Here is an 18,431-nt window from a genome sequence, read left to right as displayed (position 1 = left end):
CAGCAGGCTTCATGTGGAGGAGTGGAGAATCGAACCAGTTCCACCAGATTAGTCTGCCGCTCTTAACTACTACACCATGCTGGCTCTCACATGCCACATTTATTTAGTGTACATTATCCCACTTTTCTTTCCAGTGGAGAATCTAAGTGGTTTACAAAAAAACAATACAATTTAAACAAGACAAAGCATAAAAACAAACAAAAAACAAAGAGTACATCCTGGGCTGGGATCCACCGGGTTGGTCCGCCAAGGCTCTTAGAAACAAGAGCCTTGTCATCCTCAGAAAGGAACAGACTCTAGTTTCCCTAATATGTAATTTCCCCAGAAAGTCTGCGGACACAGTGTGTGTGTGTGGGGGGGGGGGGGAGAGGAAGAACCACACTTACTAGATGTTTGGAGAGATAAAGTGGATTTTTGAACAGTTCTTATCAGCAACAACCATCCCTTCGGTGGCTCTTGTATCTGCTCCAAGCACAACGCCATCCTATAGTCACAAAGAGCTTTCTTAGAAACAGAATGAATGGCACGGAAAGAGGCATGCTAAAACTCTAACAAGCATCACAGTAGCAGCTGAAGTCTCACCTTGAACACTACTCCAGCAATTGTGGTCCCTGTCTTGCGGGCTGAAGGGAGCCGGAGACCCTTCTTAGCACTCTCTGCTTCTAGCTGGGCATTCCTTCAACACAATAGTGAAAAAACTACATTACAAAACTTTTCTAAAGAAATCATAAGAAAATACTGGCTACACCACCACCACCGGAAAAGATGGCAAAGAGAACAAAAGGGTTCTGTTGCACTGCTCTTTCTATAATATTAGATCCCAGTACATTATCCCCATCCTGCCAGTTTTTCCAGAAAGATCTGAGGAATTCTATGTTTCCCATCTTCTCGCAGACCCTTCCCGGGAGATAACCATCCAGGTACCAAATTTTGTCTCTGGGTGAGTGGGATACAGAAACAGCAAACTGAAATCCTACTCCATAGATGGCATCACTCTTCTTTTATAGCCTACTCTTTTGATTTAAATGTATCGCCTGTTAATCTTATTTTAATTCTTTGCCTTTTAGAGAGAGCGAGAGCTGATTTCATATCGAAATAGACTGACAAAAGGATTCTTCCTGTCAATTACCTAAGCCTATCTTCTAGTTCTCTCTGATATCGCCTCTGCCAGATCACCAAAACAGCACACATGCATGCACATTTCCACTTCATCCAAAACTGTTTTGGGAATACATACTGGATTTTTGAGATCTCAGGCTATGTTTGTGTGGAAGCAGACCACTACAAAACCAAGGGACTACAGAGAAAGCTTGGTTACAGTCTGGGCTATCCAACAACCATTCAACAGTTGGTTTGGGGTGACCAGACTGTACCAAAACAGCAGATCCAAAGAAGCATTTGGAAGGTGCATTTCCTTCCTGAGCAACAAGCATCTGAACATCCCCTCAAATGTAACACGAATCAAGGAAACTAATTCCCAGCGACGTATTAAGAGTTTGAAAATGTTGTAAAAAACATCGCTTTGAAAGGGTTTTTGGATACCACGGCTTATAAATGGTTGGAAGACGTCTTCACAGCTAAAGGGGCCAAACAAAGTGCGACCAGTATTTTTTATAACGTTTTCAAACTCTTAATACATCGGTGGGAATACATAGAAAGTGCGACCAGTATTTTTTTATAACATTTTCAGACTCTTAATACATTGCTGGGAATACAAGTGCGGTAACCCCCTCTCTTAAGACACTACTCCCCTTGCTGTCCATCCACCCCAAACAAAACAAACCTCTTACATTTCACGATAAAGATACCACCGGGAGGAGAAAAAGATTGAGGGGATATGAATGGGGGTGTCACGGGAGGGCACGGCCGGAATTCAGTTGCTCACCAGGCAGTTCACGCACGGGAGGTTTTGCTTTGGATTTGCCGCTCTCTAGATGCACATTTTCCCCATCTGAATTTTCAGAACTCTGCGTGGGGGCTTAGAGAATTTGGACGGGGGGAAACGTGCACCCAGACGGCAGTAAACCCAAGGCAAAACCTCCCGTGCACGAACGACCATAGTCTCTCTCCCTCCCCCCATTCAAAACCTCCGCGTGGACACCCACCCCCCTTAAGAAAACCCTGCACGAAAACGTCCCTCCCACCGCGGAAATCGAGGCAGCTTTACGCGGAAGGCGAGAGAAGGAGGCCTCCGCTCCTTTCCTCGTAGGCTGGCGCGGGGCGGTGAGATGATCGAGAGGGTTTTTACGGCGGAGCCAAGTTGGGGGCTCTAAACTTGCCTTCCAGCCTCCCGTGAGGCTCGGCAGAGGCAGATTCCTCCTGCAGGGCACAGGCCGGCGCAATAAATCAACGCCCTCCATCAATAAAGCAGGTCGGAAGGAGGACCAGCTTTCCTCCCCAGCCGTAGGCCGCAGCACCGCCTGAGTCACGGTTGCCCCGGGAGTCTTCCGCGTCTCTTCTCCCCCCCCCCTCGTACCCCGCCGCCTGTTCCCGCTCTCCGGCCCTGCCCGCCCCGACCCCTCCCTCTCCCTTCCGTCCCTCGGCCTCCTCACCGGGCGCAGTTGTGGAAGCCGAACCCGCCAGCCAAGTCTGAGGCCTGCAGGACCGAGAGCGCGGCCGCCATCTTTGCTCTGCTTCGGGGTTCGCAGCAAGGCGGAAACGGAACCGGCCGAGGAGGAGGGCGGCTCTGGCGCGCGGGCGGCGGTTGCTGCTGAGTCAGCCGCTCGCGGAACGGAGAGGCTTTCCCTGAGTCACCCTACACCCTCAGCCTCTGGCCTCAACTGGTGCTGGCCAGGGTCATCAGGCCTCCTAGGGGCGTTCCAGGCCATGACGTCAGCCCAGGTTGACCGTTAGAGCCCCTACGTCTCACTCTGCCCGCCACAGCTGTTATGACAGCCTTGCGTGTTCCAGCACGGCCATCAGCGCCTCCCCTCACGATTCCTGCCTTAAAAAAGAAAAACGGTCACAAGGCCATTTATTCATGGAAGGTTTTGCATTGGATTTTCCACTCTTTAGATGCACTTTTCCCCCATCCATATTCTCAAAACTCAACAATAAGCCGCCGTGCAGAGTTTTGAGAATTCAGATGGGGAAAATGTGCTTCTATAGAGTGACAAATCCAATGCAAAACCTTCCATGAATAAATGGCCAAAGGGAACGGCCTCGGCTTTTTCCTCTCACCACGACCGATTCAATCTCCGTCCACCTTGGGTTTGCCGCTCTCTAGATGCACCATCAACCAAAAGGGAGACTGCGGCCAAGCAATCAGAAGGAGATTGAGACTGGGAAGGGCAGCCATGCTGAAGTGCCCTGGTGGTCTTATAGAGTCCAATGAAGACAACTGTGTGTGTGCGTGTTAAGTGCCGTCAAGTCGCTTCCGACTCATGGCGACCCTATGAATGAAAGTCCTCCAAAATGTCCTGTCTTTGACAGCCTTGCTCCCCCTTCTGGATGCACACCTTAACGTGGTGAGGGGGTTTGTGAGTGTCAGGGAAGCTGAGAGCAATGCCGTAAGGGGTCTAGACCAGTGGTTCCCAACCTTTTTTTGACCAGGGACCACTAGGACTTTTTTGTTCGGTGCAGGGACCCCAAAATTCAAAATAAAAATTCAGAGAATTTCAAAATAAACTTTAATCATAACTGTTAGTAAACCATTAAACTTAGAATAATATTTGAATATATATTTTATAATAGAGAACTTTTAATTGAAAATATTAATTTATTATGGGTTTATAACTTTGTTTCGTGGACCTTTATTTAGTTCTCGCGGACCCCTGGTTGGGAACCAGTGGTCTAGACTCTATCAAGAGACTAAACTCCTAGCAGAGTCACTCAAGACGGAATGGTCACAGCTGAGACGCCAGAGGAAGATGCATCCACCCCCTGAAGGGATCAATGGCCACGTACGCAGAAGAGAACAGGCAGTTCCAATGGGGATGGGGGCAGAGGAATCCCTGAAGGTTAGCTACTGGGCAGCAACAGTAGTGGAAGGTGACACTGGCGGAAGATCTTTCGTAGACAACGGCAGTGCCACTACGGCTAACTCTGGTTAGTACTGCGCAGAAGAAGGCACTGGTAAACCACTTCTGAACCACCTTTACCTTGAAAACCCTATGATGAGACAATTAAGACAACTAGGAGGAGGTTAAAATAAGCAACAGTTCTTTATTTAGCTAAACACAGACCCTGGGGTGAAATAACCCACAAATAAGATGCAGAGTTACTCAGCCGAGAAACAAAGGAAAGTCAGTATCATTTATGCATTCGCATTGGGCAGGCCCATGGCTGCTGACAAGCAGATTGATACACAAAAGCACCAATGCATATTTAGTGTCTACTTCACTCTAATTAGCATAGCCATAGATATTGGCTGAAGGCTGTCTCTAAGCAAGTTCTAGGTCTTATGATCTTAGTCACTAGAAAACACATTCCTAAGGATGAAGGTAATTCAGAGCTCTCTACTGGTGAGAGGCTGTACCAAGCACAGAGAGCATGATTTGTTGGTTCATGACTCCCGGATGCCAACTTCCCAAAGCTTCCATGTGTGTGCGTATGAATACATAGTGTTCTAAACCAGCCCTTATATCTGGGCATTACAGAGCTAGAAAAGATTTTGAAGTGTAAGGATGTGTCACTGGCCACCAAGACTAGATTAATTCATGCCGTCGTATTCCCTATTACTATGTATGGGTGTGAAAGTTGGACAGTGAAGAAAGCTGATAGGAAGAAAATAGGTTCCTTTGAAATGTGTTGGAGGAGTGTTACGGATTCCGTGGACTACCCAAAAAACAAATCAGTGGGTTATAGATCATATCAAGCCTGAACTGACCCTAGAAGCTAAAATGACTAAACTGAGGCTGTCGTATTTTGGTCACGTCATGAGACGACAAGAGTCACTGGAAAAGACCGTCATGCTGGGAAAAGTTGAGGGCAGCAGGAAAAGAGGAAGACCCAACAAGAGATGGATTGACTCAATAAAGGAAGCCACAGCCTTCGATTTGCAAAATCTGAGCAAGGCTGTCAAAAATAGGACATTTTGGAGGACTTTCATTCATAGGGTCGCCATGAGTCGGAAGCGACTTGACGGCACTTAACACGCACACACACAGAGATACACATTTCTCCCACCCGAATTATCAAGACTCGGCACGGGGGCTTATTTTTTGAGTTTTGAGAATTCGGATGGGGAAAATGTGCACCTAGCGAGTGGCAAATCCAAGGCAAAACCTCCCAAACATAAATGGCCCAAGGGGCTGAGATGCCATTTGTGCTCCTCAGAAGTAAATCCAGAGGAGATCAGTGGGACTTCCTGCATTTCATCGGCAGGATTGAGCCTTGGCATCCCAGCAAGCCCCTTCTGGCCGGATTGCTCACAGCGGTAAAGAAACACACATGGCACAAACATACATGTGATCACTCAAGAATAAGCCCCTAAACAGGTATGTTTAAGTCCACGGTGGTTTAGATAACCCTAGGCATGTGATATACAACCCTATGGTCTGGAAGGAATCCTACCAAACCAGAAGAAGTTTGCTGCTGGATACACCCGCTTTAACGCTATGCTTGTCTGTACCCTAAATGCCATTAAACTCTCCAAGGCTCTCATGTGCGTGCTAGAAGTGTATGCATCTTTCCCAAATAATGGCACCCACAAAACTGGCCAGAAACAGACAAGCTGCACAAAATGTATTTTGCCTTATTCCAGATTTCTATAACTTTAAAATATGGAGCCTGTCCATGACCCACCTCCCAAGGGCCCCACTTTTCTTACACCCCAGAGTTCTGCTTGATCACCATCCAGTCCAGCACCTTGTTTTCCACAGTGGCCAACTAGCTGCCCCAAGAAAGCCTGCAAACAGAGGCCCAAAAGCCAAAGCACCCCCCACATATTATTGCCCTCTAGCAATTGGCATTCAATAGTATACTGACTCCAAATATGGGGGTTCATGGATAATAGCTGTTGATAGACTATCCTCCATGACTTTGTCTAATTGCCTTTTAAAGCCATCTTAGCTAGTGGCCATCACTGATTTTTGTGTAAGCTCCACTAGTTAATTATGAGTTGTATGAAAATGTTCTTCCTAGTATTTGGGGGAGGGGGAGGCTTCTTGTATCCATGTCCATTTTAATAAACTATCATGTTTTTCCTTCCACTTAGTTGTTTCCTCCCCTCTAAACTAAAAAGCCCCAAACTTCTGAGCACTTCCGCATATGGAAGGTGCTTCAGCCCCTTGATGACCAGACCTGTTCATGATACTGAGGTCCAATATGGAACAATAGGGTCACACCAAATATCTATACAAGGATATTAAGATCCCCCCCCCCCCACCCAGAATCTTAGTATTCATTAAGAGGGTCTGGCCAATTTGCCTCAAAGAAACAATTTGCCACCCTTAAAAATCAACAACAACAAAAACATTGTCTCCCATAACAATCACATACAAATATGAGCACATTCCAAAAAATGGCTCCTTCAAAATTGTTCTCCTGAAAATGCAGGAAACAGAGAGAAAGTCACAGACATGTGGCACATCTGCAACTGTTCACATGACAGCCAATTTCTGTACAGTTATAGGAAGAGCAGCCAAATAGTAGTAGTTCTCTTAGAAGATATTTGTACCCATGACTTGTTTCACCAAATGTGATCCTTCCTCATGTGTGGTGTAGTGGTTAAGAGCGGTGGTTTGGAGTGGTGGACTGTGATCTGGAGAACCGGGTTTGATTCCCCACTCCTACACATGAGCAGCGGAGGCTAATCTGTCTGGTGAACAGGGATGGTTTCCCCACTCCTACACATGAAGCCAGCTGGGTGACCTTGGGCCAGTCACACTCTCTCAGCCCATCCTACCTCACAGGGTGTCTGTTGTGGGGAGGGGAAGGGAAGGTGATTGTAAGCCGTGATTGATTCTTCCTTAAGTGGTAAAGAAAGTCGGCATTGAGACAGCAAGGTAGACTTCCTCTGAATGTGGAGGATCTACTTAAGTATGTTCTTGATAACCTTTTCTCCTTTCTGTGTGAATGCATTGAGACAGCAAGGGAAGAAGTCTGCTGCAGTACAAGACAGATCTGTGTATTGAGTCAGTGGGGGGAAAGTCATGGTAAATGATAACGGGAACTGGATAGAACCGCTGTGCATCTGTGCTCCTGACTCTGTCCGATAAGCACTGAATGGTGACGTGTTATGTCTTAGCCTGGAATTGGGATAAAAGTTCATTCCCCAGTACAATTGGGGCTCAGTCTTTCTGCTTGTCAACTGCAGGCTGGGCATCAGCTGTAATAAAACTGTTTTCTCGACTAACGGTCTCGGGTCTCTCTCCTCTGCGAACCTCCGTTTTCCCCCAACAGCATATAAAAACCAACTCTTCGTCTTCTTCTTACCTTCATATCTATGCCCTGGACTGGAGTTCAGGTCCTTGCAAAGATGCACAGCAGCTGCTGTTTCCTTGATCCTGCAAACATCTGCATGAAATACTAGATAATTATCCTCCACCTCCAGGAAGAAGGACGTTGGTAAAAACGAGAGCAACAAGTGCATACAACATTTGTGAATTGTTCCATTAATTTCCATGAGGCAAGCCTTAAGCTTTGAAATTGCTTGTATACATTAGACAAATGCATATGTTTTCAAGCTTACAGCCTTGAGATGGAATTGAGAGTAGCCCAGAAAGAAGTGTTGGGGTCATGAATAACTAAAGGAAAACAACTGTAACTGGGGCAGCAGTGTAACAGATAAATTCCAGGCTAGGGATTATTGGGAAAGGAATTAAAACTGCCAGTATCATAATGACTTTATGGAAATCTATGGTGAGGCTGGATTTGGAGTACTATATACAGTTCTGCTTATCTAGTCTCAAGATGACTAAAAGGTGCACGAAACAACAAGGGAATAAAACACTTTTCCTGTGAGGAAGAGCTGAAGCAGTTGGGGCTTTTAAATTAGTCGGTTTTTTAAAAGATAACTGAGGAGGCAGGGCAAGGTAGAAGTTTATGAAATTATGCATGGTGTGAAGAACCAGAACCTGAGCTCGCCTACAGAAATTAGTAGGCGGTAGATTCAAGAAAGAGAAAAGAATGTGTAATTTATTTATGGAATTCGTTGTCAATATAGTGACAACAAATAGTTATGGGCACTGGTTTAGATGGCTCTAAAGTTGGGGATTAGACAAATTCATGGAGAATTATTCTTTCACTGGCCATATGGATAAATGGACTCTCCGTGTTCAGCAGTAGTATGCCACCAAATCCAGTTGCTGGGGGGACAAAGAACAAGCAGTAACTGGTCTTCATATGCTGCCTGGGGGCTTCCATTTACAGCATCTTTCTAGCTACTGCTGGCAACAACACGCTGGATTAGATGGACTTTCAGACTGATCCAGTAGGGCTCTTGTTATGTTCTTATAGGTACAGTCAGGAAACCTGATCCTATGCATTTTTACTTGAAAGTAAGTTCTACATGTTTCGTGATTTTTATTGGTCAGTAGGTGTCAAAAAGATCATAACCTTATTAGCAAGAAACTAGGTATAGAGTCAACTACAGTAGATGTAAGTTGGATTCTGAAGAACATGTGTATTGTTCACTAGGGGATAGGAAAGAATAGTATGGCCTTTCAATCTATTTTCATGCTAACGCCTTCTTTTTCAGTAACACTGGGATGTGTAGAAGGGGTAATTTCAACAGGTGCAGCTTCTCCCAGTACTGCCAGCATTATGGCAAAAAAGCCAGTCTTTCCTATCCATTGTTGAAGTGGCAGAACCTCTGATTCATCCTTGCTGCCCTCTATGTATTTGTATGTCCTATGACCCCATGTTGTTCACCAGACTCTTAATTTTACCTGTGCAATCTTTCTCCACTTTCTTCTGCCTGGGATGCAACCCTTCAGAGACTTAGCCCATTTATTATATTACACAATTGTTAACTGAAGTCAATTAAGTGGCACACATTAACTAAAGTTATGCAAGTGCATAAGGTCTTTACAGGACCCAGCCCTAGAGACTTTTAAGCAATTAAACTTGTCATGTTAGCAATTGCTTTATACTGTCCACCATCTGCTGAATTTCTGGTATCTGTGGTGGTTCAGAAGAGGGGGGTTGGATTCATTAGCCCAACTGGAATACAGCTGAGGAAAAATCTGCAGCAATTTGGAAAAGGAACAATGTGAGCATGTTTTTTGGGGAAGGATAAGTTGTATTTGTCTTCCTTTGCAGACACTGTACACCAATCAGGGCTGTTAGGCACTTGCTGGCAATTCATGGTGAATCCTGAAAACAGCTAACTTGGGTCTACGCATGTAGCAGAACGAGGTAGTGCATATAGGTGGTAGAATGGACTGTATCACTTCATTCTCCAACTGGAACAATTCTCTCTTGTTTTCTGCACTGTGTTTGGTACAGCCCTCCTTTTCTTGCAGCAGTTGTGACACCTCAGACTCAGGTAATTCATGTGCCTCCTTATATGAATTACCAACCTACTCCTGTGTCAGTCTCAAAGTATCAAGCAGTTTGAGACTTCCACATAGCACTGTACTATCTATAGAGTCATGGTTTACTGGTAAACCAGGAGAAGATCTGTTTTGATTTCAATCAGAAGTCTGCAATATCTGGGCAAGATCACAGAAACGTCCCAAACAAAGTTATTTCTCCCACATAATCAGAAGGCAAAACTGATTATGGCAGCCAAGACTCAATGATTTCTGATAACAGGCAAACTGGGCCATCCAGATTAACTAAACTACATTTTGACATTTTATGGTTACCCACTATACCTCCTTTGTATGGTTTGGTTCTTTTCTTTATATTACAAGCTGGTTTCCCTCAGCTCTTTGAACAGGGATAAAATTATTTCATAGTATTTTTCTCATACAGAATTCTCAAACTGATTGTGTGTGTTTCCCTTGCACCTTAAAGCTAGAAAGCTGGACATTAGCCATGCCTCCAGTCCAGATCAGATGGGAAGAATTACCGGGGGCTTTCCTTAATTCCCAGTAGAAGGAACTCTCATAACAAGGCCAATATTTTATTCTCCCAGAACTGTCACCTTTTCATTTGTTGGGAGTTTTTACATGGAAGAGGATTAAATATATGACTGTCCCACATGCAATCTGAAATGGTACAGTCCATTCTGCCTGTTCAGAATTATATTGCCATATTCTGCTGCATGTGTAGTCCTGGCCTAAGTTTGCCTAGATAACTGTGCTGTCAATTTGTTCAATTAATTTTCAGTAACTGTTTATTTCCCATTGGCTATTTTTCTATCATTGTTAGAACTGTGTGTCTAATTGTATTGGGTAAGGGCAAGCTTTAAAATGGGCCCCTAAATGCATCCCCACTATGGAGCAGTGGCACTCAAAATAGAGGACAGAAATTTCCCTTTAGCTATTTAAAAAAATCCACTGGAAATGGTACTACCCGAGACCTACAGTAGCCATAGTCTTTGCAGTACAGTATTCATAAATGTTTTAACATTAATCCGTGCAGTACTATAATTGTTAATGGTTGATAACATGCTTCTATATTATCCTCTGATTATGGCCCCTTTAAGAGTTTCAGATGCTTGTAACAGATCTGGCATAAAAGAGATGAGGTCGTCTTGTATACCATCCCTCCATGGACATGGACATCTTCCTCTGATGAACCTTAATATTTTTCATGGCTGCTCCACTGCAAAACTATTCTGCCTCCCTCCTTAAATATTTTTCACTGTACACCTTTTATGTGCATATTTACTCTCTAGAGGATTTTAAATGGCTGTAGCATTCAATTAAAGCTGGTGAAGAGTTCCAAATCATGGACAAACAAAGAAAGGATTATGCAGTATTCAGAAACCCCATGTGGTGCAGTGATTAGAGTATTGGATTAGGACTGGGGAGACTTGAGTTCAAATCTCTAGTCAATAGAGAAGCTCACTGGTTGATCCTGGGTCACTCACTGTCTTCGGCTGACTTACTTCACTGAGTTGTTGGGAGGATAAAATGATGTATGCCACTTCAGAGGAAGAGTGGGATTAAACTGTAACAGAGACCGTCTCCCGAGTATTGGGGGATAGGGACAAATCCCGGCATGCCTTCTTTCCACCCTAAATCCAGGTATGCTTCTGGAACATGGAATCTGATGGCCAGCCAAATTGCATGGTAATAGAGTTGCTTCAACACTGAGTGAAGTGGCAGGCTTGCAACTTGTGCAGGTGTGTACTTGCTGCTTAGTGAGATGTCTAAGTTGTCCAAAACTACCTTGACTGTTACATCTCATCAGGTTATGCATAATCTTTAAAGATCAGGCGTGAGTGACAGTTGCCTCTTCAGGCAGAAAATTGAGTATAAATCTTGCATGTGGGCCCCAGCTTGTTGCTGAGCTCAGAGCACTTGAAGTCTTGTCCTGAGGAAGGTCTACAAACAAATGGCCCCAAGCAGGAATGTGGCAAGCAGGGAGCCAGCGTCTAATTGGCTGAATTAGACCTCTAGCAAGTGGGGCACAAGTAACCTAAGCGCCGTCTGACGGTGGACTCCAGCACCTCCACGCTGACCTCCCCCTCCTGTAGGGATTTGACTCCTAATGCACAGTAAAGGTTGGGAACAATTTGCAGGCTCCCCAAGAAATCTATTAGAGGCTGCCGAGGGAACAAGGAGAGGATTAAACCAGGTTTCAGAGCCAGAGGCGTATGGGGCTCTTGAGAGAGTAAAAATGCCCTGGGATCCAGTTGTGAGCAAAAGATGGGGAAAGTTTGTGTGGGTTAGTCGGATTGCTTTTTTAAAAAAAATGTCACTTTCTTATTTTCTCTCCTGCTATATACTTAGGTGTGTGTGTCCCACAAGTTAAGCTTTTCTTTACCTGACCCAAAGAAAGCATGATGTAGCTGCATGTTGGGTGCAGCAGAAGTAAAGCTGAGAAAAGCTCTATGCAGGTGTATTCTGCCTGGGAGTATCTTTTTAAAGGTTTCCAGGCTTTTTTGGACATATTGCAATGGGTTTGTTTGTTTGTTTGTTTGTTTGTTTGTTTGTTTTGGAGTATTTATTCAACAGATCATTATTCAAAGTTCTGTAGCTTTCAAAGGGGGTAGCCATGTTAGTCTGTTACAGCAAATTCAAAAAGGAGACTCCCCCTGACACCTTAAAGCAGGGATCCCCAACCTTTTTGAGCCAGTGGGCACCTTTGGAATTCTCACACAGGGTGGTGGGCGCAGTCACAAAATGCCTGTCACAGGAGGCAGAATTGTGCACACAGAGGAAGCCCGGGTGCAAGGGAGAAGAGGGGTAATTTTTAAAATACACTAGGAAAGAGGACTGACAGAGAATAAAACCAGCACTGTGACAGCAGCTGCAACTGAAAGGCCATTATTTTAAACTGCCCAGACAATCAGATCTCCAGTGACCAATCAGAAGCCCTGCTGGCAAGATCCCACTTGGCCCCACCCTAGGGTTGCCAGCTCTGGGTGGGGAAATACCAGGAGATTTGGATTTTCACATTGGTGTGAATGAGTTTTACCCCCTCTTATGGCATCTCAAAGTTTGGGGTGGTCATGGTGGAGGGATCTATTTTTAAAATAAAGATGGAATGTGTGAGCAAGCAAAGGTGAACCATGCCCATCCTCTACCTTAGAACTCTGTATCCAGCACTTAAGAGCATATTTCTCCCAACCAGGCTGTCTTTCAGTCTTTTGCTACCAGAAATCCTTTAATCGGAGACATCACAGATTGAACCTGGACCTTCTCTGTCAAAAGCAGGTGCTCTGCCACTGAGCCATGGCCCCTCTGCCAAAGGCACGATTGTATTGTAAGAACAGAATCATAAGAGTTGGCATAAGCTATCTAGTCTAACCACCTGTTCGATGCGAGAAATCCAAAGCTAGAGCATCCCCAACAAATGACTGTACAGCCTCTGCCCAAACACCTCTTATGAGAGAGACCCCCCACCCCATAGTTGAGTTCATTGGTGAAGTGCTTTTGTCATTAGGATGTTATTCCTAATGTGAGCTATCACAAACAATGGCACTCTTATTTTGCAAAGTGATTTGCCATCTTTATTATATGTGCCTTCTCAACATCCCCATGAGGCAGGCCAGTGTTACTTTACAGGTAAGTTATTGAAGTGAAGAGAGTGTGACTTTTTCCAAGGTCATGCGGTGTCCCTTCTTGGGTTAATCCAGGGCATTACTCAGATGTCCCAAACAACGATTTGTCTGCGGGGGGCTTGGACTTGACTTGTTGCCAGGCTTGGGCAGTCCCTCATTCCTCCCCTTTCCCTTTGCAGGGCGCAAGGGAGATGGAACTCTTTTGCTGTCGGTGGACTTCCAGTTAACAATGATGCCTCATGCATGCCCCTGTGCTAAGTGGAGTTTGTTTCTTTCCCATAAGCCAGGATTTTATTAGCAGCATTAAAACACGGATTTAGAATTCCAGTTTGTGGGAAGTAATGCAATTGGAGCTGTTGGAACGGGTGCTCGAATTCAGATGTGACTGCAAAGTGAAAGCTTCCAAAACCTGGAGGCTCTCCATCCCACTCTGCTCACAAGGGAAGGAGGGAGGGGAGTGAGCGAGTGCAGCAAGCCAAGCTCATGCCTGCCACAAACACATTTGCCATGACATCTGAATGCAGCCCCTGTCCCCCAGATTCCACTCCAGTATCAGTACCAGTAATGCAATATGATTGTTAGGCCAAAAGCTCCTGTTCAGTGCTGCCACCTTTGGATGCCTGGGTTAAGCCTAATTTAAACATGACGCTGGCAAGACAAAAATCAAAACCCCTCATCCATGAGACCCTGAACTTGCACTATGGCCATTTATGTATGGCTGTTTCCTTGCGGTCACTCCGCGGACTACTTCGAGGCTTGGCTTTGATTACGCTTGCATTTTCTGACAGAGATTGCCTCACTCTCCCCTCGTGTTTTCGTGTGCTTCCCCCACGTTTCCTGGATTCAGTTTAGCCAGCATCCAGAAAATGAGTGGAAATGTGTGGGGAGAGAAAGGCGACCGTAATCAAAGCAAAGCCCTGAAGAAATCCGCGGGGTAACCGCGAGGAAACAGTCATGCATAAATGGCCTATGTCTTGTTAAAATGGTTTGGTACCTGTATAAAGCAGGCATGCATGCTTAATTAGCTATCCAGTGCCACACCTGCCCAGTCTACCGGTCTCTGGCATGCTAATTAAGCAGTTGCGTGGCACATGTGGCTGCCGAGTTCAAATGAGACCTGGTGCGAGGGCAAAGTCACCTGGGTGAACTCTTTTGCCACACTTGCATCACTCTTCAATCATGCCCTGGTTTCCATTTTTTAATCAGCTGCCTGTGCTCACAGTTGCTGTCAATGGAGTTTTCACTTCTGTTCCACGCTTCAAGTGCATGCTTGAGGGTGAAGAGCATATTTTGATCACTGGCATATTAATGTGTCCTGGACAACACTGAGTACAAAGTACCCAGCAGTTTGGCTGTACAACCCAACACTTCCCAGTTCTTTTCCTTCAAAAAGGTTTACTGCTTAGTGGGGTTGTTTTTTGTTTTGGTTCCCTCCCCCATCCCCACCCACCCCAGCTTGGAATAGCATGCAGGAGTGTGATGTGCTTTGTTTTGGAAAGGAGATAATACTTCAACCTCCTTCCATCAGCCAGCAGTTTAATTTCAGCTACAATGATTGCTTCTTACCCTGATTGTAATGGCGCTGTTTATATGTTACCGTGAACACGGATACATCCTGCATGTATGTGCATATATCTTATGAGTAAGAAAGACCCAACACACACATCACTTAACCAATGGAACTGGGGACCAGTACCTGGATAAATGTGAGATGTCAGTCACATGTTCAGCGGAACACACGTTGAATTTAGAGTATTAAGGGAGTATTAAGGAGCCCCGTGGCGCAGAGTGGTAAGCTGCAGTACTGCAGTCCAAGCTCTGCTTGCGACCTGATTCCGACGGAAGTCAGTTTCAGGTAGCCAGCTCAAGGTTGACTCAGCCTTCCATCCTTCTGAGGTCGGTCAAATGAGTACCCAGCTTGCTGGGTAGGGCTGTCAATTCGGTTCGGCCCGAACTGAAAATCAGCCGAATTTCCCTTGATTCGGCGGTTTTTAGTTCGGACGGATCCGAACTCAAAACTGGCGGGCAACCGGGGGGGCCGAATTCAGCGAGTTCGGGAGTTCGGCGAATAAATTCGGCCAATTCGGCTGTCAGTAGGCAGCATAACCGTCAGTAATCAGCATTCTCCTCCCCCGGCCAATCGGTGGCCAAGCTGGGTCTTCTTCTGGCCAATCAGTCAGGATTGAGTACTGGAGGAATCAGCTGATGTGCGGCCGGCCGGGGAAAGAGAGAGAGAGAGGGAAATCCTCATGTGTGTGTGAGGGGGTGCTTGTGCACATTCACTCCTTTCCGTGGCTGCAGGGGGCGCATTTTTTGGGGTACCGACCCCAAACTTTCAGGGGATATTCAGACAGGTTTTTTTAAGAGACCACCCAAGTTTTGTAAACATTGGGTCAGGGGTCCCGAGATATGGGCTCCCCCCCTTTTTTCTTTCCATGGCTGCAGAGGGCGCATTTTTGGGTGTGCCGACCCCAAACTTTCAGCGGAGCATCAGACTAGGCTTCTTAAGATACCCCCCAAGTTTTGTAAACATTGGGTCAGGGGCCCCCGAGATATGGGCTCCACCCCTTTTTCCTCTCCCCCTTTTCCATTTTCGTGGCTGCAGGGGGCGCTTTTTTGGGGGTTCAGCCCCCAAACTTTTGTCATAGCTTCAGAGAATCCCTCTTAAGAGACCACCCAAGTTTTGTAAAGATGGGTTCAGTGGGGGCTGAAATATTGGCTCCCCCCTTTTCTCTTTCCATGGCTGCAGGGGGCACATTTTTGGGTGTGCCGATCCCAGACTTTCGGCGGAGCTTCAGTCAAGGCTTTTTAAGAGACCACCCAAGTTTTGTAAACATTGGGTCAGGGCCCCCCGAGATATGGGCTTTCCCCTTTCCCCTATTGGGATGAATGGATCACCCTCGAGAGATGCATACATATGGATCTTATATTGGATACAAATGGAATCATATTGGATTACCCAGCCTCCCAGCCCCTCCTGCTGGAACAGAAGACAGCCACAGTAAGACCCCTTTGGGGGCTTTAATCTATATTTTTTCTTTTCTGTGTGTGTGGGGGGGGGGAAAGCAGAGTCTGTGTGTGTGTGTGGGGAGGGAGCAGTTTCTGTGGGTGGGTGGGGGAAGCCAAAGGGGGCTTTTGCCGGTTCTGCCTGGGGTGTGTGTTCCCCCTCCAGGCTCTCTCTCCCTGGTTTGAGGGGGGGCTTCATTTTTATTCTTCAGGTTTTTCCTCATTCATAAGATCAGTTAGGTTATTGATGCTTGCTCAAAACTGGTTTTCAAATGGTGACTTAAAGAATGCATCTGCCTGGTCCCAAGTCCAATGCAAAAGGAGACATTCCACCCCCTCCTGCTCATTATGCATAGCTAGCTGCCTCTGTCCCTTTCCATGGTTTGCAAACTCCCAGGTGTCAGGTGTTGCTATGCACTGTTGCAAAGGTTTTGCATTGCGTGCTTGTGTTGCTTTGCAGTTGTATTGTTTTGCAAAATTCTTCACACCTGCCCCGCCCTTTGCATATTTGCAAAGGGGTTGCTCTGCAGTTGTGTTGCTTTGCAAAGTTCTTAGCACCTGCCCCGCCCTTGCTCTCATCAGCTGTTAGTCGGGACGGGAGCTTTGTGCGTGGGCGGCAAGCTCTGCGGAGAGATCCACATTAAGGGTGGGGGGGACCCCTTTCAGGGCCCATATCTCAGCCCCCCCTGACCCAATCTTTACAAAACTTGGGGAGTCTTTCAATATACGTCCTTTGAAGCTCTGCTGAAAGTTTGGGACCTCTAAGCCCAAAAATGCCCCCCCCCCAGAGCCACGGAAAGGCGAGGTTGTGTTTTTAATGGCTTTATTCGGCCGAATTTTTTTTCCGAACTTCGAATTCCCGCCGAATTGAACGGATCCGAAGTGGGGGAGTTCGGACTTCGGCACGTACCGAACCCACAAGGGCCAAATTCGGCCGAATCCGAACTGTACCGAATTTTTTTTTTTGACAGCCCTATTGCTGGGGGTAAAGGGAAGATGACTGTGGAAGGCACTGGCAAACCACCCCGTAAACGAAGTCTGCCTAGTAAACGTCGGGATGTGGCATCACCCCATGGGTCAGGAATGACCAGGTACATGCACAGGGGACCTTTACCTTTTTATTAAGAAAGTGAGTCAAATGCCTGCACTATATAATATTTGAGGGTTACAGTACCTGTCTCATTTAATTTGGCCAAACTACATCTGAGAGCTCTTAGACAAATAGGAACTGAGCTGTAATGGTTATGAACCTCAGTTATTTGGCTAAACAATGCCACCTAGAGCAAGGATGGACAACGTTTAATCCTTCGACTGCATCCATGATTGGATGTTCATTTTCGTGGAAATTAACCCCAATAAATTCAATAAGTATGATTTCAGAGAATTACCTTTCCTTTTATCCCTTAGAAGCTCCTTGATCAATTGATCTTGAGCAGCATACATCTAGTGTTGGAGGGATATAAGGATTGAAACAAATCTTGCCACTGACAATGTAGCCTTGGGGTCCCTATCGCTTAGTAAAAAAGGCATTATGTCAGTCACAGAGGCATTGGATTTGTATATTAAAAGGGGGGAAATATAGTGCGATCGAAGTTCCTCGTAAAAGTGGCATTCCAAAAGGGCATGGGCTAATGAGTCAATAGAGCCAGAAGAGCAAGGGCAGATCCTGTCTGAGTATGGTATATTCAGAATTCTGCCCTGCATTACCATAGAAGGGTTAGCATTCAATCTAGCCAAGCAAAAAGCTCTACAGAGACGAGACGTCGTCAGATAATCTGTATAGGCAGGCAGACCACATGGAGGGGGTTATTCCGAAGAACTAGGATGAACAGACGCAATGAGCACGAAAAGTAGTGCTGTTATAATAGAGCTCTTTAATGCGCTTTCTAATTTTGGCAAAAGCTTCAGTTTTCCCAAGATCTAATAACATATCTTGCGAGAAGCCCAACAATGACAGTTTCTCATCTAAGATTTTTTGCCATGAGGATTTAAAAGGGTCATGCTTCAGAGAAGCTAGGAACCCCTCAGTGCTAAAGCACAGTTTAAGGTGTAGTTTAAAGGTGGCCAACCACGCCCTAGCTTCAAGTGACATTTGGCCAAACTCGGAACGAAGAGCAACACCAGCAACACATCGAGGGGCATTTAGGAGTTTTCATAAGAAATGAAGCAGTGGATGATCTATAGATTCATTGATGACTGTTATCCAGATGGCAACACCAAAGAGGATAATTGGGGTAATTTTCAGGTTAAAAACCTGAATAGCCCCTGGAATATATTTGCCACCTTTGGTGTGAAAAAAGTTGACAATAGCACCAACCCCAGGTTTAATTTTGTTGGACACTGCTTTTTGATGGGCATTCCA

The 18,431-nt window shown here is 45.7% G+C and overlaps 1 protein-coding gene across 1 annotated transcript in view; it reads right to left on the bottom strand.

Moving 5' to 3' along the window:
• Positions 1-2,623, bottom strand: part of PSMB7 (proteasome 20S subunit beta 7) — a 34,869-nt gene extending 32,246 nt beyond the window's left edge. The window contains exons 1-3 of the mRNA XM_056860214.1: positions 2,553-2,623; positions 583-676; positions 387-484 (exon numbers count right to left, since the gene is read on the bottom strand). Of these exons, the coding sequence (XP_056716192.1) occupies positions 387-484; positions 583-676; positions 2,553-2,623 (263 nt within the window). The remainder of the gene's footprint in view (positions 1-386; positions 485-582; positions 677-2,552) is intronic.
• Between the last annotated feature and the right edge of the window lie 15,808 nt (positions 2,624-18,431).

Source organism: Euleptes europaea, chromosome 14, assembly GCF_029931775.1.
Source record: "Euleptes europaea isolate rEulEur1 chromosome 14, rEulEur1.hap1, whole genome shotgun sequence".
NCBI lineage: Eukaryota > Metazoa > Chordata > Lepidosauria > Squamata > Sphaerodactylidae > Euleptes > Euleptes europaea.
The sequence above is the reverse complement of the archived record's forward strand: the minus strand, read 5'-3'. Positions and strand labels throughout refer to the sequence as shown.